Genomic DNA, 22,328 nt, shown 5'->3' with positions numbered 1-22,328 from the left:
TCTTTTTTTCTTTTTTTCACTCTTATTGTGTCTCATTCCTCAACATTCTACTCCGTAAACCCATATTATACTTCACTGAAAAGTAGTTATATTTACTCCAGGTTACTTATACTTCGATCTCTCACTTTTCTCATCCGATATTAGCCGTCATGACTGTGACCAACAGCCGCAATGGGAACCCCTCCATAACCACCCTCCATAGGGCTGAAGAAGTAAACGATGTGAGACATGACACGATCTCAACCTCTGAGCTGATTGGTCGCTGACGTTACACCACCAGCTCATCGATGCTGTGAAGGGTCTCATTGTCCCTTACATCAAGGCTGCCGATGACGCCGCAGCAGAGCGTGCCACGGGGAATATTCACCCCAGTCCAGCTGGTGTCAAGAATAATGTCCTGGTAGACTTTCAAAAACCACAGGAGCTTGCTCAACGACTCAAGTTTTCCTTGCCAAATTCGGGTCAAGGTAAGGAGGGGCTGTTGGAGATTATCCAGCAAGTCCTTCAGAACAGTGTCAATACTTGGGACCAGGGCTTCCTTGATAAACTATATGCAAGCACGAACGCAGTATGTCACGATATCCATGGCTTCATCAGTTGATCATTTTTTCTAAACTATCATAAATCAGGTCGGTGTGGTGTCAGACATGGTACTTTCAGTGCTAAACACCAATGTACGTTACAGCCCCTGTGCACTATCAGTAGCAAGCATTTAACACCCTCTAGCTCCATGTGTTCCAAGTTTCTCCCGCCCTCACCGTCGTTGAAAAAACCACAGCAAAGACCCTGGCACACTTGTTTGGTTTCACTGGATCAAGAGCAGGGGGCATCTCCTGTCAGGGAGGAAGCGCCTCAAACTTGACGTCCCTTGTCGTTGCCCGGAATACTTTGTTCCCAGAATGCAGAGCTTCAGGCAATGGTAACCACGATTTAGTCGTCTTTACAAGTGCTCATGGGCATTACTCGGTTGAAAAGAGTGCCATGATCTGTGGTCTTGGTTCGAACAGTGTCTGGCCTGTTCCTGTGGATGAGTTTGGATGCATGAGGCCGGATGCCCTGAGGGAGCTGGCCATCCGTGCCAGGAATGAAGGCAAGACACCCTTTTATGTGAACTCGACGGCTGGAACCACTGTCATGGGCTCATATGAGCCATTCGAGGAGATTTCCAAGATTTGCAAGGAGTTTGGCCTCTGGATGCATATCGATGCAAGCTGGGGAGGCCCTGCTATCTTCTCGTCGAAACAAAAGCATAAGCTCAATGGCGCCCATCTAGCCGATTCATTGACAGTGAACCCTCATAAGATGATGAACGTTCCTGTCACATGCTCATTCCTCCTCGGACCAGATATGAACATTTTCAACAGGGCCAACCGCACCGCCGCAGGCTATTTGTTCCATACCAGCGATGGCGATGATATCTGGGATCTTGCAGATCTAACCCTGCAGTGCGGTCGCCGCGGTGACAGTCTTAAGCTTGCTTTGGCCTGGATATACTATGGTGCTGCAGGTTTTGAGAAGCAGATCGACCACGCCTTCGAGCAGGCTGGATACCTTGCCAGTCTCATCAAACAGAGTGACAATTTTGTGCTTGTATCGCAGGACCCTCCCCCTTGTTTGCAAGTTTGCTTCTATTACTCCCCCGAGAGAAATCTGTCTCATAACAAAGAGGAGAACACGCTCCGAACCAAGACTATGGTTGAGAAGATGATCCTCAGAGGCTACATGGTTGATTATGCCCCTGGTCCAAATGGCAGCTTCTTCCGTGTTGTGGTCAACTGCCAAACTCTGCCAGGGACAGTCGAGGGCCTTGTTAAGGCTCTTGAGGAAGTTGGACGGCAATAGTTAGACTATAGAAGAGGTAAAAGTCGACATTACGCTAGACAAAAAGGAGTATTATTTGGATTATATATAGGGTAGATAGGTAGAATGATATGCATTATGGCCACTACTAAACCAGGGTATTGAGAGAAACAATAATATGGTGTGCGGTAACAGTCAAAACATTGCTATGGCTCTATTCTTCATGTCACAGTGTAAAAATATCCAAGCTACAGAAAAGGATTGGTCAATCGTTCATGTTTTCCTTCACGCTCGGCTTGCGAAACCTGACTGTTTATGTTTAATTTGAAACCACACGATAGCAGACGGCACATCGGAGCTCCCATTGGCATATTTCAGAATGATCCTATAATACAAAGTTATACAATAAATAAGAAAGGGATATTCCATCAACACCTTTTTTTTTTGGGATTAAACAGGCTACAGATAGTCAAAAGCAACTGTATTCGCAGGATACAGGGTAGCTGATACGATAAGCTTATCGTATCGAGACCCATTAATTTATTCACTACCAGCCTTCAACGTCACGAGCATGTGTCACATCTTCAACCTCATCCCCAGCGCTCTATCACAATGCCACCTAAAAGGATGACAGCAAACCCGGTGAAACCAGCGCGTTACCGCGCTGGTAAGCCCACAGGAGCAGAGTCTGACTCAGATTCCGACGCGAGCGAAAACGAAGAGTCTAATGAGCCAGCGCTTCCACCTCCACCGAAAGCGACCAGCACGGGCAAAATTTCATCAGGCAACCTAGGAAAAGTCGACCTCGACGCTCGGAGGAAAGAAGCGGAAGCTGCCGAAGAACGGAGACTTGCCAAGGAAAAAGCCGAGCGCCTCGCTGCAGAGGAAGGTTTCGTGACAGAGGAGGAGGAAGAAAGTGAAGAGGAAGAAGACGACGATGAGGAGGAGCAAAGTGAATCCGAAGAAGAGAGCAGTGAGGATGAAGCTCCACGAAGATTAATGATTCGGCCCAAATTCGTACCAAGAAGCCAAAGGGGAAACGCCAAGACCCCTGCGCAAGAAGAGGAAGAAGCACGGCAGGCCGAAGAAGAGGCCCGCAAGAAAGCCGCTGACGAGCTTGTGGAAAAGCAAATAAAAAAGGATCTTGCCGCTCGCGCAGCAGGCAAAAAGCACTGGGATGACGACGAGAACGAGGACTCGGACGTGGATACAACAGACGGGCTAGATCCAGAGGCTGAAGAAGCAGCTTGGCGCGTTCGCGAGCTCAAACGTCTGAAGCGCGCCCGCACTATTATCGAAGAGCGTGAAAAGGAGCTTGCAGAAGTTGAGCGTCGACGTAACTTGACCGAGGAGGAAAGACAAGCCGAAGACGAGGCTTTCCTCGCGCAACAGAAAGAGGAAAAGGAGGGTAAGGGCAAAATGTCATTCATGCAGCGTTATCTACACAAGGGAGCATTCTATCAGGACGAGATGAAAGCAGCTGGTCTGGATAAGCGAGACATCATGGGCAGTCGTATCCAGGACGACGTGCGGAACCGTGAGGCCCTTCCCGAATACCTGCAGCGTCGCGACATGGCCAAGCTGGGCCGTAAAGGTGCAACAAAGTACAGGGACATGCGTACCGAGGACACAGGCCGATGGGGAGATATCGGCGATGGGCGAAAGAGAGATGGCGAGCGATTTGAGGAAGACGAGCGTTTCCGACCCGACGATGACAGGTTTCGCCGTGACGAACGAAGCGCAGGCGGTGCCAATGCCATTCCTCTAGGTGACCGCAAGAGAGACGATCGGGATGAGAGAGATAATGGCCACCGAGATCAAAGAGATAGGGCCAGGGACACTTATCGATCAAGAGACGATGGACAAAGTCGACGTAGATCACGGTCACGGTCACGGTCACGTTCGCCACGACGCGAAAATGATAGAGATAGAGATGATTACCGGCGTCGTAAACGCAGTACGTCACGCGACAACGAGCGGTACGAGAGCGACAAAAGACGCAGGGTGGATGCCAGATGAACTCGGCCTGCTCTTGTTATACTATTAATAATACCCAAACAGCCATGGTATGTGCCTTGCATTTGGCTTCTTTTTTACGTGTCTCGTGAGATTACATGCAGTACTGGACTCGTACCCAGCTATGCTCTATATTCTGATAATCTCTACACGAGCACGATCGTATATTTGATGACCCATCATATCTTCGCTACTCCCATTTGAAACTGGGGGAGGATATAATGTCATTCGTGCATAGGTACCTGCGCCGCGACGCTTAGAAAGGCAGCCAGGATTGATAAGGAGGACACTCTCGACGACCTGAAGTTCAGTTAGTAAGAACGAAGACAAAAAAAAGGAGCCAAGAGACATACTTTTGCAAATGGAGGTAGTAAACTCGGCACGACCATGACATCTGGCCTGACATTCACCATCTCTCCCAGTTCAAGATAGCTCAAATCTAAACCAGCACCAGTAGCCAAACCATCTTCCGTGCCAGTTTTAGGTAACTTAGAGCGATCTGTAGGAGGAAACAGCGGGAAGTAATGTCGCTGCTCAACTAGATACCGACACAACCGACTCATGAGATCAGTGCCAGGTTGTCCACCACCGCGAGACACAACCTCTTCCGAGCGGAGCTGGGAGAGGACATCCTGCGATGAGACACCAAGGACAAGTTCGTTGATCGAAAGAGTCATAGGGTTCGTGACAATGCGGACCATTTTGGGAAGGCCGAGTTCCTTACGAGGAATCGAGTCTTGAGGCCATGAGACATGTTTTGACAATACGTCGCGGACTGACGGGACAAGGATGATGGTGATTTGCGGGTTTGAGGCTGCAAGGCGGTTGAAAGCGGGAGCAACAAGGTATTTAAATACTGTTGCCATAGTAGCTGTATCGGGGTCAAAATTTGCCTCCTCAGGAAGATCGAAATCTCCCGTGGCAATAAGGGGATGATCAATATCGAGGAACGGCCCTGTGAGGACAAGCGCATCTGCATAAGTATCACCTGCTTGACAGCACAGTGCATGGAGTGGCTCAAAATCGAGATTATCATCAGCGGTATAAGGACCAGAGGCGTAGAGAATGCTCAAAGGTGCAGGTTCTGAATCTTCGTCCATCGCATCAGGACCACCACGGAACCTCCCACGATGCCCCTCGAGTGCAGAAAGCGAAGATGCAGCACTAGGAAGTAGAGGAACCTCGAGAACCTCCTTCACGACAAATTCGTTCCCTGAGGCGTTGGCACCCCGAAAAGCGACGATTTGGCCGGGGAAGAAGCTCCATGAGCGGATGTTGTCCATTTTTAGCGGTACCCGCAAGCCCATCCCTGTTCGTCTGGAGGTTTCCAAAACCAGTGATGCAGCATTTAGTTTTCCTTCTGAGGAGTCAGAAGCGATACGGCCAACAGCCACGACCTCAGTTGTACTTTGCGCAGCAGCACTGCCGAATTCGTTCTCATCGATCTTATGATGCTGCTGTATAAGAGCCATGAAGTTGTCGATCCGGTCATCGAGAATTTCGCTGGCCTCGGAGAGTTTCATGGCCAATGGCTTGTATCCCAGCTTCTTTTGATCTGAGGCAGCTGTGAGCTTTATTCGAGGCTCGGCGAAGGGCGCAATCGGTGGTTCGGCTGCACTGAGGCGATCGTTGAGGATTTCAACAGTCTCTCCTGGATTTGCTCGATCACTGAACGATGTGGGCCTGGATGCTGTTAGCAAGGCCGACGCAGTTGGCGAGACGAAGTAACATACGGTAGTCCATTCAACGACTTGAGCTGCTCACTCATACCTGTAGCTGGCGAGCTCATCAGCCCCTTTGGCGTCTCCGTCTTTCTCTTAACAGTACTGCCACTCGCAGCACCCCTATTCAACTTTGCCCCCGACGCTGGAGTGCTGGGAACAAGCCCATCTAACATCCCAAAAACATCGCCGCCCTTTGCTGTGCCTCTCGGTGTGTTGGCTACCTTTCTCTCGGTCTTGACCTGAACTTTTCGATGGCTGTTTTCGAGCTCATCTTGGATGCTCTGCTTGAGGTTCCTGAGAACTTCAAGACTAAGGGCCTGAGCATCAAGATCCAATTTTATACAATACGACTCCCACTTGAAAAAGAGATCCTCGGCCGAGAGGCCATGAAGGCGCATAATGGATTCCAGTTCGCTGAAGACATCAGGCTCAAGCGGCTTGTTGGGGGAGAATCGGCTTTCGATTTCGTCCGCCATCATGGGCGATAGTAAAAATCAAACGCGGTTGTTTCGTAGCAACTCGAGATTTCCGGCAAAGACAAAGGTCGTATATGGATTAAAAAGATGGTATTGGTGAAGGTCAAAACGTCTGGAGGGGTCAGGATGTGGGCGCGACGAGACGCGTCGTATCACAGGTAACTAAATTCCAGACCGCGTTAAGTGGTCAGAAATTAATGGTACAGTGCTGCCAATCATGCACACGGTCAATTTTCTATAAAATGGGCTGGCCATAGTTATCATGATCAGAACGACTAACTACTCCTAAACAATAGGAAACAGACAGTCAATGCAGGTATATCAAGGCTTATAAAAGAATGTACTTAATTAATCAGTCATTGCTTTCTTATGCTGCAATTTGCTTCTAAAACAGGCATTTCTCAGCCACTATCAAGGTATCGTATCCGCTATGAATAAACAAGCGCCGGTACTTTCGTGTAATTGTCCAAACGCCGTCTACTTGGCATACCGTCCCAGAAAAATCAACCTAACTATTCGTACCGTCGTACTCTTCATGGACCTGTTGACTAACAGTGCTGTAAAAAAGAACTCGAAAAACAAGCATTCGAAGCAAAGAAAACGTCTGTAACCATTCTTTACTTCTCCTTCTCCTGGACAGTACTTTTGTGTTCAATACCGCCCCATTCAGCCCAGACATCATCTGAACCACCGTAGGTGAAGTTCACATTACCATCTTTGGGGGATGAACTTGGCGCAATGCCGTCGGTGCTGAGAAAACTGCCAAAGTCACCTAGACTGGCAGGGTCTGTATCTAGCAGTGGGAGCGTGGAAAAATCCAAAGTGCTACTCGCCAAGTCAAAGTTTGGCTCAGAGAGCAACTGCGTTATGGTTCGGCTCAGGGGAGTATCGAGGACACTCTCTAACTTGCTCTCCAGATTCAGTCGTGGGCTGCGCCTAACGCTCGCAGGACTTCTGGTCGGCGTTCTTTGCAGAAGCGCCTGTTGGCTAGGAGACAATAAATCTCTCACTGATCGAAGAGATCGCGAGACACTGCGTGTGATAGGTCGATGGCTGGGTGTGGGACGTGTCGGGGTTTTGAAGAGAGCCGAGTCAGCATCGGCCTTGGATTTGGGCGGCGGCGTCGAAGGACGAACTGGGCTGTTAAACAACGCCTCTATGTCATCATCCATGATGAGATCTTCGCTCTGAGCATCGCAAACTGCATTCTCCTTTCCACAGATCTCCTTGTTTTGCCGACAGTCCGCTGCCTTAGTCACGTTGGCATCGATCTCTCCCAAGGTCTTTGGTGTACCCTCCTTACGGGGTGAAGGGAAGAGCAGGCGTCGAGTGCTTCCCAACTCGTCATCAAGGTCCATCTCGATGGGACTGTCAGCAGTCCCAGTACCTCTGGAAGCCCGGGAATGGGAGGAGCCTGGGACTGACTGACTCATGTTCTTAGTATGGCGCCCGTCAGCCGCCAGTAAATGAAATACATTCTGCATGGCTGCATCTTCGTCAACTCGTGATCCCATAGAGATAACATTAGCCTGCTTAGGGGATGAACGCTCGACCGGGCCAATGGAGTCTGTGGCTGGGAAGGTTTCTGAAGGAGGATGGGGCGCCGAAGAACTCTTAGTACGGGCACGTTTTGCCTGCGACTCAGGGCCAGCGGATCCCCGCTTCTTTCGACTCTGGCCCAGAAGCCCGTTATCCCATTTGTCCTGTGGGCGGTGGTTGTGATATTTAGACATCCATATACCGCAGGGATTACAGAGCAGTTTCTCTGACCAGTCATTTCGATCATCACCGAAACCAAGCGCTTTCTTGATAAGGCGGTGGGACAGGGGATTCTTGTCCTTATCCCGTTTCAGAATCTCAATGGCAGTAACCCGGCCAGGCTTCTCTGAGTACTCTACGCTTTCTGGTGCTCCGTCATGTTCCTGAACCCAAATCTTGCGCCAGGTTGGGGTCTCAATGGCACCGCAGTTAGTGCAGAACGGAGGCATCTCGCCAGCTGCGATTGCAGATTCTAGCCTCTGTTTAATGGAGTCCTTCTTGATTTGGTTCTTGTTGGACTTGTAGGGCGGGGACGAGGGCATAGGAGGAAAGTCGCTCTGCGGAAAGATTGCTTCTGACAGTGTAGGTAGAGTGTTTGTAATCAAATATGTCTCAGGCGGTCCCAAAGGGTCACTGGCAGCAATCGGTTTGGGGGCGCTGACCGATTTGGAACGACGAAGACAAGTTGTGGTATCCGTGGAAGGGCGGGGCGGTTCCGCAAAAACAGACTGTGATAGAGAAGATGGCCCGGCAGGCTCGCTTGCCGGTACAGATGGCAAAGCTAGAAGTCCTGCGGACTGTGATCTGCCGAGTGGTCGCGAGGGGCGGGGCTTTGGTGCCGTGGCACGAGTACTTGATTTTGAAGTAGGTAAAGATCCTTCAGTAGATTGGTTAGTTGAAATTGAAGTATTAGGCTCAGAAGAACTAGAGACTGCGCGCACTAATTCAAAGAGGGCATCTTCTTCCATTGCCTCTATAGCTTGGTCGCCCTGCGCTTGAGTAGAATCTGGCAGCGAGGGTGCAGTGGCAGGGACTGGGCTATCCTTTTCTGGAGCATCTGTCGTAGGAGGAGGAGTTGGTGCATAGCCTCGTGGTTGTTGTTTTGAGCTTGCCGGTCTTTTCTGAGAAGAATTTCGAACTAGTCGAGGGATGGCAACTTTCCTTGCGGTAACGGGTTCTGAGGGAGGGAGACCAGCAGGAGTTGAGGTTGGGTAAGGGGTGTTGAAGTTCTGGATATGAACGAGCCCTTGGCCTTCTGGCCCGTCTTCGATCCTGAACACTTGGGTTGGAATTCCGGTATTATCCACGTCTTCCATTACTTTCTGCGTCTTAGGCTGGCTATAAGTCTGGCCCTCTTTGGCTGTTGGTAAGACAGGTTCATCCAACAAGTCGTCTGTTTCATTCTCTGCAAAGCTAGATATTTGTCTTGGTAGAGAGGGCATGGGTGGCAAAACAGGACTGGAAGGAGGAGGACTTGACCGCATGAAAGATTCTGTTCGTGGCAGAGGGGGGGATGACCGTATGTCCTGCGGGCTATCCTCTGAAAAGGCAGGAGTTTCGACAGGCGATTCTGGAGAACGGCCATCCTCTTGACTCGGGGACAAGGCGCGAAGTGGTCTCGGGGGTATTTGATTGCTCAGAGTAGCACCCAGCTCCTTGCGCATCGAGGATTGCCTCTGAGGCTTGACACCTTTGGGGCCAGGCTGGGCAGGGCCGTTCAGGGGTCCTCCGCCAGGAACGGGAGTAGGTGCCCGAGGAACCTCCTGTAGATGATTCCCAGCGACTGCCTCATTGTTTGCATTAACAGGACGGAAATTCCGAAGAGAACCAGCGGTACTAGCAGTGACACGTAGAGATTCTGGGCCTGAAGTGAAGGGGTTAGGAGTAGCCTTTTCGACCTTCATTGGTTTGGCTCTTTTCTTGACTGGCACTGAGCCGCCATCCTCGCCCTCGGTGCCGTCTTCATACCCTGAGGTGTTTCCTTCGGCAGGCTTCTTTCGCGGCCTACCGCGAGGCCGCCCTGTCGGTGGCTTCCTGTTGCGGGAGCTTCTGCTAGAAGGTCTTGACGTAGAAGCAGCGGTAGTTGATGGAGGGACGGGCATGGGTGCTATGCGCTGAACATCCGATCCTGAATTGGCTTGGCTAATCGCGGGATCCATCGAGTCTCGTCGTTCAATTGTAACAGGTGGTGCGCCTTGAGAAAGCGCAGGTGATGCTACTCGAGACACATGTGCTGTGTGTCCGATATGAGGGTTGGCCTGGATGAAAGAGCTCCATTCAGCGGCGCCAGAAGCCACGGCCATTTCAGCAGAGCGGGAGGGTGGCATAGAGGCAGGCTGCAGTGGAGCGGGTTGTAAAGGCGTGGGTTGCATAGGATGAGGTGGTATCTCAACGGGTGGCATGTCAACATTTGGTTCTCGCCTTTGAAGCCTGGAACCGACTGTGAACTTGAGCTTGACTTCGATGGTCTCGCGGTTTCCTCCTCCAAATACGGCAAGCAAGTTCTTGGTAACACGCCCAGTTACCATTTTGGGCGACTGAGACAGCCATTCACCACCACGCATTGAGTCGAGTGCCCATGATAGCATGCCTTGTCCAACCAAGGGGGTGTCTGGTTCTGAATAATCGAGTGCGTAAATGGTGTAGTCGCCCTCAGTATCTTGGTTCCCTAGTTCTGGGCTGCATTCGGTGATTGCCAGTAGACACGCTCTCAAGTCGACAATGCCAATGGAGTTTTGTTCATCGAGGGGAATCGTTTGAACGAAGAGGGTTTGTGTTGAACGAGCAAGGCAATTGATTTTGGCCTCCTTGTCAAATGTATAATGCACCTTGACTGCATATCAAGTTAGCAAGGTAACTACCAGACGATCGATTTTGCATACGGCCCATAGGCCTCACTTGGACGCCTGCTTCATTTGTTTCCACGTTCTGTTGCATCGTTTGACCGTTGTGATTCCAGCCGCCTTGAATAGGATTGGGCATTGGTGAAGCCATGGCGGTTAATCCCCTAAGGGGGGAGGTCAGAGATGGCGCTCGAAGAATCAATCGTGAATTATGTCGTCGTCGTATATGGTGTGTTTATATCATGCAAGTAGAGACAAGGCAGCGACGGCCGAGAAGAAAGAAGAAAAAGGTCAAGACAGGGCGTGAGGTTTGGAACTGGGTAATTCAACAAGGCGTAGGAAATAGTAGTGGGGAGGTTGAATGTTTGAGCTCGTTGGCCGGGACGTGATATCAAATTCGGGAGGCGGGCGTCATGTTCGTGACGCGCTTTAACCCGCCTAAGTCGCGTCGTGGAGCGAAGGTGGATCAATTTAAAGTGCGTGCTGATAGTTTTGCGCGCTGGCTAGACAACGAGAAGACAGAGAATATAGTGAAGAGGGGGAAAAGGTAGTGATAGGGCTGTGGTTAATAAGAGAAAAGAAGAACTTAAACCAAACCTCAAATTTGAAGTATCAATGATTTAAAAAAAGAAGTCATAGATGCCTTGAGTGTGTTGTGATGCAGCTTCAAAGGCGTGTTCCGCTTGGATGAAACTGAAGAAAAGATGGAGGGTCGCCGTGTCACTCCAGTGGTTGATGAGCCAATAACCCCTGTCAATTACCCTTTTAGTGCCTGCAGTCGGTGACGCACCGCCGGGCGGTGGTGGGGGTTCGGAGTGAGACCCACCTCTAAGTTCCGACACGGAGCGGTTGAATGGGGCCGGATAATGCAACTCACGTGCCCTGATATTCAATCAAAAGTCGTCGTACTTTTGAAACGGTACGTATCTTTCTAGTTGGTTGCGAACCTGAACCTTTTCGCAGGCTGTTTTGCTATGGCCAACCCAGTAACTGCCGACTTGCTTCGATGACGGGAAAATGGGTAGAAATGAGCCAAGGAAAGACGGAGATGTCTCGTCTTTCTTTCGAGGCTCTTCTCGCGGCGGGACACTGTCCCTTTTATATTCTTGCCCTCTGCCTGAGGTCATCTAATAGACTCTATCGGGTGCCTGCCTACGTGAGGTAGTTTGCTCACTGGATCCTCTTGTTGGTCCTGTTCCCTTATCTCCGCATTCCGTTTGTTTCTCTCTCTCTCCTGTCTGCATCTATCCATCCTTTCATTAGACATGTCGGGAAAACATGACTTGGTGTTTCTTCCTTGGCTTACATACCCGCCTATCTGGCCCTCCACTACCTGCATCTGCCCCTCTTTGGTCATTGGTCATGTCAAGATAAAGTCGCGACAGAATGAGACTTTTCAGCCAAGGTTCCATCTCTCACTAAAATGATTTTTGTTGTTTTCATCCCAACCCCACTTCAAGTCTCTCGTTCGCCACTTTCGCTATGATCATTCAAGACTTCATGAGCGCTAATAATGTGACTCTATGTGGGAGGGAAAAAGTATCATCTATTTTGAAGCACGTTTCTCTTGCCGCTTGATATCATCGCCATTCATCTATCAGCACACGCACTACATAATTTACATCTCGTAGTGGCATCTATTTTTACATTTTATTATCCAAGTATTGGTAGCTTGTGAGGAATTACAGTCGGCTTCCAGGGAGCGACTCATCCGCCATCCAAACAGCCTTGCCTTGGTCATTCACTGCCGTCTTGCGAGCGATAATCTCTTTGGCGACCTCAGCGATGCCTTGGCGTCCATTGCGCGAGGACGCAATTTTGTTGGCCAGCTGCTCCTGGGTATATGTGCCCCTTGACAGAATTTCCTCGATCTCCTTCTCAGATGGCACACCAAGTTCCCGGTGAGGGTATTCCTTGAATGTGCGATCGGTGAAAAGGGCTAGTTCATTATTGGAGTCGTACTCAAAGAAGGGCTTGGCCACGTTTGTGCCTCCAATCGCCTCGAGTGACTCAGGCTGCCACTTGGGCGCCTCCTTTCGGATGAGCAGTGCTGATACACCCTCGGTGAAGTCGGGATGCTGCATGAACTTGGTGGCAATCTGGTGCTCCCTCTTAAATGTTTCAGCGATATCCCACTCACCACCTACACGCATCTGGCGAAGAGCCACATGCACAGCTGTAGGTGATCGCTTGTGTAGCGTCTTGAGCTGCTTCTGCGCCCACTCCTCAGTTGGACCCCGCTCAGCCTGCAAGGCAGCAATGATCTCGCTGACGGTGTGCTTGTTAAAGCATCGGTCGATTGCCTGGCGAACCTCGCCGCTCAGGGTTATGGGCTGGTCGTACGGAAGACCGGTACAGAATTCTTCAAGAGTTTGATTGATGAGTGCCAGTCGTTCAGGCAAACCGTCGCTGTCCCGGAACCGCAGTTCGGCTAGACGTGCCTCTAGATCAGGCAAGCTGGTTGAATGCAGGTAGTGGGTGGCAATACCCGAGTAGAAGACGTTGGGGCCAGTGAGTCGCTCGCTGGTAAGCGCAAGGAAGGTTCCGACAGATCCGTTCATTCGAGGAAGAAAGAACGAAGCGCCAACATCGGGGAAGAATCCAATTGTAGTCTCGGGCATGGCAAAGACAGTCTTCTCGGTCGCGATCCTGAAAGGGGCATGGGCACTCAAACCAACACCACCTCCCATAGTGATACCATCCATGAAAGCGATGTAGGGCTTCTTGTATGTCGCAATGTAGTGGTCCAGCTTATATTCGAGGGCGAAGTATTGTGCCGATTTCTGCCAACCGTCCTCACTCTCCGAGTTGAGCTTGGCGAGCGCAGTAACGTCACCTCCAGCGCAGAGGGCCTTTTCGCCGGCACCCTTCATAACGACAACATTGGCGAGATCAGACTTTTCCCATTCGATTAGTCGGGGCACGATCTTTCGAATCATCGAGGCATCGAGTGAGTTGAGCTTCTTCGGCCGGTTGAGCATGACGGTTCGTAGACCATACTTGCTCTCGAAAACTACATCATTTGGATCATCCCCTCGCTTCTCTCGGATATTGGTGGCTTCCGACGAAAGCTATGACATGAAATTAGAATTCATAGCAACAGAGACCCCGGTAATTGTGTTCACCTGTCGTGCACCAAGCGAGGAGCTCAGAATTTTTGATTGCTGGACCATATTGAAGATTCTTGGTGAGCTCCGACTTGCAACATTAGCTGAGGCGCAAGCTCGGACTGACAAAGTTCGAAATGGCATTGTATGAGAAGAAGAATTAGCGATGCGCACATGCGATCGACATGCGCATCGAGGTGAAGGAAGAGGGGGTATAAGATGGCTTGGAGTCTTGTCCGAGGTCCGCGGCAATGCTTTTCTTAACCGTCCGCAACAAGCCGCCTACATACCAAGGTTCGCAGCCACACTTTTGATGGAGGATTTGCTCTCTACTATCGTCACATGACTTCTCATGAAGCTCGAAAAATGGGTCTATGCCATCAGCCAATCAGACACGTGCTCCAGCTCGTGGTCAACTTTTTGAGCTAGGTATGTACAGAGTATTGTATCTGGGCTGCAGCCTTGCGCGCATCTCCAACATCCCAAACTATCAGATTATTTCCAAGATGTCGACGGACCCCAAGATTCAGTATGTCACAACAAGTCCTTCTTTTCAGCCCCACAGTACTAACATATTAATTAGGGAGCTTCTTAGCAAGTCGCGCAATGAACTCACGTACGTGACAGGCACCTCTTCCTCTTCTTCCAGCACCGCGACAAGTCCTCGATTGCTAACACATCATCTTACAGTGAGTACGAGATTGCCCAGCTAGAAGAACACGAGTTCTCTGCCGGCCCTCTATCTATCCTTCAGACCGCCGTTCGATCGCACGTGCAAGTGCTCATCTCCATCCGCAACAACCGCAAGCTCCTTGCGCGTGTCAAAGCCTTCGATCGCCATTGCAATATGGTGCTGGAGAATGTGAAGGAGATGTGGACAGAGACCCCTCGGTTAGCAAACGGGAAGAAGGGTCGCCCGGTGAACAAGGATAGATTCATCAGCAAGATGTACGTCTACAAACCCAAGAACTTATCAATTAGCGGTGACAGGAACGTCGAGGCTGAGTGCTGACTTTATCACAGGTTCCTACGAGGCGATAGCGTCATTCTGGTTCTTCTCAGCTAATGGTTCACTACTGTCATGATTTGGGGGCGGTGAGAGCTCGAGTTTGAGAATGGGATTTTTGTATGTCTTACGGGCAAGACTCACAGGGACTACATAGGCGTTGAAAACATGTTGATTTCCCCATACCATATTCTGTTCATTACATGTGTTATCAATATTTGCACACTGCCGATCAACTGGCCTTACTGGCTAACAGCAGAGGTTATAGACTGCCTAACTGCTCAAGCCTAGGAAGAAGCTGGCCAACCCCCAAGCTCCAGGATCGGGAACCTCCTGATAGCCACTACCCCCGATATAAACCGTCCGACCCAGGCTGGCTTGCATACCCTTGGTCTTATTAGCCCCCTCCAGTGCTGCTTCAGCTGCCTTCTTGACATCTCCTGTCTGGTTAAGGGCTTCCACGAAAGGATAAAGGGCGTCGACCAATGTCCGATCTCCAGGACGAGCAGGCGTGTACTTAGCCAGAGCATCGCTACTCATTTTGAGGGCCTTGCCCCAGACTTCGGACGAGGCGGTGCCGGGTGACAGTTCACGAAGAGCATGAACCAGGGCGTTGAGGAAGATGGCGTACAGAGCCCCAGAGGTCCCATCCATAGCCGTTTCCACGATTGTTACGATTGATGAGAGATCCACGACAACGTCGCCGGTAAGAGGTTGCTCATCGATGTGCTTAAGGATTGCTGTATTATGTCAGTAAACGGCTTTTCCCGACGGGGCCACGATGCGTCGGACTGACCTTCAGCGCCTCGTTTCAAACCGATTCCACAGTCACCATCTCCGACGATAGTATCGTAATGGGTGACCTCAGGCTCAGCCTCAACCACTTTTTGCAGGCCTTTCTTCAATACTGCTTGCGCGGTACCAGGATCTGTTTTTAGACCACTAGACTTGATATCCCCTGTCACACCAGCACGGCCTGTTCTTGTATTGGTATTCTTGGCTTCCCAGGTGCTGGCCTGGACGGGTGAGGACCATCCAACCACCTCACTGGGAGCATCAAGCAATTCAATCATGCTCGGAGCTTCGAAATCAGGCGAGACCACATTGAGAAGGGAAATGCTGAAGCCGAGTCCGTTCAGACTGGTCATGAATGTTCCACTGAGTATTCTCACGGGCCGGATATTGTAACTTGACTCGAGCTGACTCGCAACCTCTGCAGTGATGCCGCCCAGCTCAAGAACACTGACTCCTCCCAAGTTGTTGATCATGAGAACAACTTGTTTGGAATCAATGCTTACAAAAGCTCGATCCTTGTCTGCGGCGTCGAGTAATTGCTTGAGCATTTTACTTACGAGATCAGGTAGTTCAGCCTTCTCACGGCCAGAGCCGGGCTCATTGTGAATACCCATCCCCAGCTCCACCTCGTCTGCCGCAAGACTGCCCTCCGTATCGGCCTTTCGCCCAGGAACGTGCACATGTTCGAGACTAGCGCCCACACTGACGAGGTTGTCTGCTGTCAGTTGTGCATATTTGGCAACCTGGTCAAGTGGCTTTCCTAGAGCTGCTAGGGCACCTGAGATTTTGTGAACGAGAACTGTACCTGCAATTCCACGACGTCCGACTTTTCCGGCTTTTGCACGACCAACACCAACATCGTCGCCAACGACTACCATCTTAACCTCGAGCCCTGCAGCCTTGGCCTTTTCAACAGCCATGCCAAAGTTGAGGACGTCACCGGTATAGTTCATTACAGTGACTAGAACTCCCTTTGATGTATCGACGCGGGAGGTAATTGCTGTACGTATTTGTTCTGCTGAGGGAGATGCGAAGATGGTTCCAGCTACAGCTGCGGAGAGCATGCCGTGGCCGACCATGCCAGCGAATGAGGGTTCATGGCCGGAGCCACCTCCTGATATAATGGACACTTGTGCTTTGGCATTGGAATCAGGACGACGATAGATAACTTTGAAGTCTGGATCTAGGGCGAGCGACGGGTTGGTGAGGGTCAGACTGTGGAGAGCTGAGGAGACGAGGTGGGTTGGATCGTTGACAAAGTGTTTGGCTGACATGATAATGGACGGATGGAGCGAGTTGATCAACCAGTATTATAGAGATAAGATGAAATTGGTTCTTAATTAAGAAGATATTATTGATCAATTGGGACAGATATCTGAGTGATTCAAGCTTCTTAAGTACCAGCTGCCAAGATAACCGCCACTATGAGAGTGGCAATCAGGTGAGGTTATGTTGGCTGTATGGATTCAAACGATCAAGGATGGATGAATGGAAGCCAACACCGAGCTCAAGTGGGGGAATCGCGGGGTTTGCAGCGGGGTTGGAGCCGTGAGGCCGGGGGAGGGAATATGTCACGGGAGATGCCATTCATGGATATTGGGTATTCGGTTTAGGTATACCGAAGTTCTGCCCACTGTTAACGAGCATGTGGCCATTGACTTGCAATCATGAGACTTGTACGAGGTGGACGTATGAGGTGTTGATGATGGAGTTGTTGAGAACTATATAATTCCTGCGCAGTGTATAAATTGGAAATGGGGTGGAGTTGAGTCAACTCTTAGGCTTCAGACAGACATGGGAGGCTCAACAGGTTGTTTAACCGCATTGTCAATTGTTCAATGGTTTGGGGGGCCAATATAACAAGAGGCGGCATTGCACGCACATGCGTGTAACCACCGGCTTTCCTATTCGAGTAATATCCTAAGCTTCGTAACAAGTTGATGCTAACCCAGCTTGTGGACCGTGTTTTTATATTATAAGCTTAATTAATAACTTTGAAACGCATTGCAATCCAGACAAGGCATGCCCATCGCTAAAGGCAAGCCTACCTAGTGATTCGTCAGCTAATAGGAAATATAAGAAAAAAAGCATAGGCGTATTTGTTTACTTGCTGGTGGATCGCTCTCCGGGTAATAATGTGGAAGAGAATGTAAGTATGACAGAATAGCCAGCAGAATCTAAAGCAACGATGCCAATAACATGAAACTGTGCTGGCTTTCCGCGTTATCTCGTGAAGCAGTGCTGTTCTAGAATGCCGAATACTGAATGCTGCATGCGTACTCTGTAAACGATATCAGATTCATCAATTCCTATTCAGCGCAAGACCATTTAGGTTACTGGTCCAAGTCCAAATAATGATAAGCCTAGGTCCTTGATAACTTTGCAACATCCTGCATACTCTAATTTGCAGACAGTGCTGTATACCTTAGATAAAGTTCAGCTCCAGTGGCTGAAACAATTGCTAGACTGGAAACCAAAGCTCGTTATAGATAAAGAAACAGTCTATCCTCTGTACATACGCGCGTCAGGATACAGTGCATACGCATGCTTGGTTAGACATACCTATGTATGTACTAAGGCAGGGATAAATTTCTGGCAGCATTCCCACATACCGGTCCACACAGTACTGTATCCCTACCACAGTATGCATAGAGTATTTCTAGAGTTTCTTCAAAGGCGCACGCTAACGCGGGAACAAAATAACCTAAACCAATAATTAAACAATGAGTTCCGTGATCCCGGCTTGGCTAACTCGCTAAGTAAAGATCGAATTGCCCTTCCTGGAAACTGAAACACACACGCCTCATCGACTGTGTACTGCCAGTATGTAAGCATACGATACGATACGATACGATACGATCCATGGTTGCCCTACGGAACAATGGTTCTTTCAGTCTCGGCCGAATTAAAAGAGATGCTCCATAGTTTCTTATCCGCTCTTCAGGTCATGCAGAAAAGGGATTGAGCCAACGATTGGATCGTGCTGGCTCCGGGAACCGCATTTATTCCAGGAACAAATGGAGCATTACTTACACTGGAGTCGATCATAATCAGGTACTGTGCAGTGCATTGCATGCCTGCTTGCGTACCTCTCGCTCTCACGGCTCTCTCATGACAGACTCGCCGACTCGAAGTAGAAGTCTCAACTGTCGCCTGTGTATGTGAACCCCCTAACGATCCACGTTCCCGTAGGATCAATGTTGTTGCTCCGCCTCAAGGCACACCCATCCATCCATGATCCATCACATCGTATGGCCCCGATGAGTCCGAGCCATGATGGGCTCCCACTCTCCTTGGACAAATTCATTTCAAAAGGGGACTTCCCTCCAACTTTCAGTGGAGTCCCTGACGTATCGTCCAACATTGATCAGTCAATGTCAGCAGTGGCCATGCCCACAGCAAAAAATTGGGGTGTTTCGAGCATCCATCCCCCTTCTTGCAATGCCAATTTTAGAAGGAAGGACACCTTCTCTTTCTGCATATCGATTCCCATTTCCTCGACGTTTTCTTTCTCCCGTTGTTCTTCGGCTACTCACTTAGGCACACTCCTTTCATCTCCGTGGTTGGATATTTCTATCACCATATATCGTTGAATTCATTCTTGGCGACGCACGCGTCTAAGTGGGATACACGAGCCGAGCTTGGCATCAAACAGGGTCCAGTCCATCTGTTATTCCCGTCTCGTCTTTGTCTTGGTATTCCTAGTTTTGGGTTAAGCTGCCAAGATGCATTCATTACTTCGAGCAACTACTGCGGTACTTGGCTGGGCAGCAGCTGTCAATGCCTACGACGTAACATGGGATGACAATAGTAAGTTTTGTTTTGATCAAAAGTAGAGCGAAACTAACGCATAGTGGTAGAATCTATCGAGAAGGCTGCCGGCCAGGCAGCTTATGGCTTGGTAAAATACTACACAGGAAACAACACCGGCGATACACCAGGAAACTTGCCAGATCCTTACTACTGTAAGTCTCCCATGCCAATCGAGCCCTAAGCATTTATTGACCATTAACAGGGTGGGAGGCTGGCGCGATGTTTGGTACTCTTGTTGATTATTGGTGGCTCACCGGTGACGACTCTTATAACAACATCACAAAACAAGCCATGATCCATCAAGCCGGCACAGAAGGCGATTACATGCCCGATAACCAGACAATGACTGAAGGAAACGACGACCAGGGCTTCTGGGCAATGGCTGCAATGTCAGCAGCTGAGCATCAGTTCCCAGATCCTCCTGAGGACACACCCGGGTGGCTCGCTCAGGTTCAAGCTGTGTTCAATGAGTACGTTAGTCGCTGGGACGCAGACTACTGCGACGGTGGTATGCGTTGGCAGATCTTTAAGTGGAATACTGGTTACGACTACAAGAACGCTATCTCCAATGGCTGCTTTTTCAATGTCGCTTCTCGGTTAGCGCTGTATACAGGTAACGACACTTATTCGGACTGGGCTGAGAAGTTGTGGAAGTGGCATGAGGATTCTGGCATCATCACCGACAAGTTTGCAGTTCAGGACGGTGTTCACATTAGCGATGCCAAAGGAAAGAAATGTACCGATATCGACAAGACACAGTGGTCCTACAACACAGGCATCTTCCTTCACGGCGCCGCGGTCATGTACAACCTCACCTCGAGCGACAGCTGGAAGAAGAGAGCGGACGGTCTCCTCGACGATGTTTTCAACAAATTTGTCAAAGATGAGATCATCTACGAGCAGTTTTGCGAACCTCACAAACAGTGCAGTCAGGACCAACAGAGCTTTAAGGGATATCTTGCACGTTGGCTGGCAGCCACGACGCAGCTTTATTCGTCTACAAACGACAAGATCATGGAGCTCATCAAGACAAGTGCACAGGCCGCCGCTAAGATCTGCACAGGCTCACCCACAGAGGGTTACAAGGGGCCTGCAGGCACAGCATGCGGCTTCTCTTGGACGACGGGTAGCTTTGATGGTTCTGTTGGAGTTGGTCCCCAGATGAACGCCCTCTCGATCATCATGTACACGCTAGTGGAGAGTGCCAAGGGGCCTGTCACCTCTAAAACCGGCGGAACATCCAAAGGAAACCCGGGCGGTGGAAATACGGACATTAACGACAATGATGGAACCCCTCCAATGAAGGACATCACGACGGCTGATAAGGCTGGCGCAGGTATTCTGACGTTCCTTTTCCTTGCCGGTGTCATCGGGGGTGTTTCATTCTTGGTCATCGACTTTTAGACCACCAAATTTCTATAATAGGGCTTGGCGTTGAGAGGTGGTATCTGTTATATTTATTGTCTTGCGGCGTTGAGAAGTTGCTAGTTTGGATAGTTTGGACTTTACTTGGCCTCAGACTTCTAAGTCAGGCTACAGAATTATAATTACAAATCTTATTGATTACGTTGCCAACGTTTAAGGACTCGCGACGATCCATTTATGAGTTTTCATATACCCATCTGTTACTTGGTGTTGCTTGCTTTCAGCAAATCCCATTCTCAGGTGGCGCTTCGTAGCAACGAGAACAAGAGTCTCGTACGTAAAGGAGCCTTTGAGTAATGGTCATTGATTCTTAGTGTAAATATGCCACCCATTCAGCCCTTTTCATTAAGGTTCTTTGGTTAAGAACAACCTTATCATTAGACGATCTAGATAGAGCTCGGTATCTCCATCCACTTAACGCTCAAACTCCGGACCAAGAAGCAGGACTATTTCACACTATTCCGTGTCCTTTAAACTACCATGCTCATCCCTGGCCATCCTTGCATACTGCGTCTTCAAAAGGGCAGTATCTGCACTGACAAGGGAATTGATCCACCTTTCCTCTTCCTCAACCCCTTCTGCCGTCTTCACCGTCATATGGCCCATCAGTACCGGACGACAATTAACATAGACATTCTCATACTCACGAGCCGGCACGTTAAACGTTTCGTGAAAGATTCCCACATGCTTGAGCTTAGATTTATTGACGTAGTCCCATGCCTTTCGGTGTAATTCGTCATGTGCGAAGCGGTGCAGACTCTTTAAGTCACGAAAGTAGTAGATCAGAAGAAGGGTGTTATTGCTGCTCCTTTCATCTCCTCGCCATGTTGAAGAACTCAGCATACCATATTCGTCTCGTTTGGAGTTAAGATCCTTATGCATAGCCATGAAATATTTGCTAATTTGCTCCATGCCCGGTGCTGCGAGACCGAGAGGGTGGTTGGTCTGGATTCCGAGATGAAAGACTACCATGGGGCTTGCTCCGGGAGGTGAGCCAAAGAATCCAGTAGAGAAAGGAAGTTGTGCAGTGGCACGGCCTGGTACGACATTCTTATTATACTCATTGGGTTTTGTGCTGTAAAGTTGGATCGTGGTTGTGACAATGGAGTTCAATAAGACGGCCAAGGGTGGGACGACTGCCCAACGGAGAGGAAGAACAGCACAAAGTGCAAGTTGAATGAACGACCCAACGACTACTGTAGTCTGAGGTTTGAAGCAGTCTTTGAACATGAACTTATCATGTGTTAGTTGAGAGCAAGTGTGAAAACAGGGTGCATAACTCACAAGCATCCCAGCTGTAGAGGCAAATGTCAGAGGCCGGGAAGTTGGCTCCAGTTTGGAGCGGAGTTCTGATTTTGTCATCTTGTGGTCGTTTAGTTCACTCAATTCGATATTGAGTGCTAGAGTTGGAAGAGTCGCATCAAATATTCATGGCGCGTGGTTTATATATTGACGGTTCTTTCTACTGAAGTGATTCAGCTGCAACCAAATTATTCACGTCACAAGAAACATGTCTCAGCAACATGTTAACGAAGCGAATGCGAGGTCCAGAAATATCATATGCCTCGATGATGCTGCATACGACGACTAATAACGTTGGTTTGGTCTGGTCAAGTCACTCTTGGTGGTGGCGGCTTGCTCGCACTCGCTTAATGCTCCGATGAAAGGTGCTTAAGTAATTTTATCAATTGCCTGAAAATGTAAGCCAATAGAGAAATCCTATTAGCCAAGCTCGGAACGAAAACTTGCATTGCTCCCGCCAAGTTTTCCGAACTCCATTGGTA

The 22,328-nt window shown here is 49.6% G+C and overlaps 9 protein-coding genes across 9 annotated transcripts; 4 read left to right on the top strand and 5 right to left on the bottom strand.

Moving 5' to 3' along the window:
* Window positions 1–149: 149 nt before the first annotated feature.
* On the top strand, window positions 150–1,842 carry J7337_002800 (uncharacterized protein; the record flags this gene model as incomplete). Its single annotated transcript, XM_044820527.1, has 4 exons — window positions 150–221; window positions 281–568; window positions 630–674; window positions 727–1,842. The coding sequence occupies 4 exons, from the start codon at window positions 150–152 to the stop codon at window positions 1,840–1,842; spliced, it is 1,521 nt and encodes a 506-aa protein (XP_044684827.1).
* A 570-nt stretch (window positions 1,843–2,412) lies between these two features.
* Window positions 2,413–3,819, top strand: J7337_002799 (uncharacterized protein; the record flags this gene model as incomplete). The annotated part of the gene is made up of 1 exon (XM_044820526.1): window positions 2,413–3,819. The coding sequence occupies one exon, from the start codon at window positions 2,413–2,415 to the stop codon at window positions 3,817–3,819; it is 1,407 nt and encodes a 468-aa protein (XP_044684826.1).
* A 126-nt stretch (window positions 3,820–3,945) lies between these two features.
* Window positions 3,946–6,016, bottom strand: J7337_002798 (uncharacterized protein; the record flags this gene model as incomplete). Its single annotated transcript, XM_044820525.1, has 3 exons — window positions 3,946–4,116; window positions 4,170–5,499; window positions 5,550–6,016. The coding sequence occupies 3 exons, from the start codon at window positions 6,014–6,016 to the stop codon at window positions 3,946–3,948; spliced, it is 1,968 nt and encodes a 655-aa protein (XP_044684825.1).
* A 617-nt stretch (window positions 6,017–6,633) lies between these two features.
* On the bottom strand, window positions 6,634–10,549 carry J7337_002797 (uncharacterized protein; the record flags this gene model as incomplete). Its single annotated transcript, XM_044820524.1, has 2 exons — window positions 6,634–10,388; window positions 10,438–10,549. 2 exons carry the CDS (start codon window positions 10,547–10,549, stop codon window positions 6,634–6,636), a joined length of 3,867 nt encoding a protein of 1,288 aa, XP_044684824.1.
* Window positions 10,550–12,080: 1,531 nt separating this feature from the next.
* On the bottom strand, window positions 12,081–13,571 carry J7337_002796 (uncharacterized protein; the record flags this gene model as incomplete). The annotated part of the gene is made up of 2 exons (XM_044820523.1): window positions 12,081–13,469; window positions 13,524–13,571. 2 exons carry the CDS (start codon window positions 13,569–13,571, stop codon window positions 12,081–12,083), a joined length of 1,437 nt encoding a protein of 478 aa, XP_044684823.1.
* A 440-nt stretch (window positions 13,572–14,011) lies between these two features.
* SMD2 (mRNA splicing protein) lies at window positions 14,012–14,571 on the top strand (the record flags this gene model as incomplete). The annotated part of the gene is made up of 3 exons (XM_044820522.1): window positions 14,012–14,034; window positions 14,196–14,453; window positions 14,529–14,571. The coding sequence occupies 3 exons, from the start codon at window positions 14,012–14,014 to the stop codon at window positions 14,569–14,571; spliced, it is 324 nt and encodes a 107-aa protein (XP_044684822.1).
* A 213-nt stretch (window positions 14,572–14,784) lies between these two features.
* J7337_002794 (uncharacterized protein) lies at window positions 14,785–16,580 on the bottom strand (the record flags this gene model as incomplete). Its single annotated transcript, XM_044820521.1, has 2 exons — window positions 14,785–15,251; window positions 15,308–16,580. The coding sequence occupies 2 exons, from the start codon at window positions 16,578–16,580 to the stop codon at window positions 14,785–14,787; spliced, it is 1,740 nt and encodes a 579-aa protein (XP_044684821.1).
* A 2,451-nt stretch (window positions 16,581–19,031) lies between these two features.
* On the top strand, window positions 19,032–20,523 carry J7337_002793 (uncharacterized protein; the record flags this gene model as incomplete). Its single annotated transcript, XM_044820520.1, has 3 exons — window positions 19,032–19,116; window positions 19,167–19,271; window positions 19,322–20,523. The coding sequence occupies 3 exons, from the start codon at window positions 19,032–19,034 to the stop codon at window positions 20,521–20,523; spliced, it is 1,392 nt and encodes a 463-aa protein (XP_044684820.1).
* A 477-nt stretch (window positions 20,524–21,000) lies between these two features.
* J7337_002792 (uncharacterized protein) lies at window positions 21,001–21,906 on the bottom strand (the record flags this gene model as incomplete). The annotated part of the gene is made up of 2 exons (XM_044820519.1): window positions 21,001–21,777; window positions 21,829–21,906. 2 exons carry the CDS (start codon window positions 21,904–21,906, stop codon window positions 21,001–21,003), a joined length of 855 nt encoding a protein of 284 aa, XP_044684819.1.
* Window positions 21,907–22,328: the final 422 nt, after the last annotated feature.

The sequence above is a fragment of the Fusarium musae genome, chromosome 2 (assembly GCF_019915245.1).
Source record: "Fusarium musae strain F31 chromosome 2, whole genome shotgun sequence".
NCBI lineage: Eukaryota > Fungi > Ascomycota > Sordariomycetes > Hypocreales > Nectriaceae > Fusarium > Fusarium musae.
This window is presented reverse-complemented; position numbering and strand designations above follow the sequence as displayed.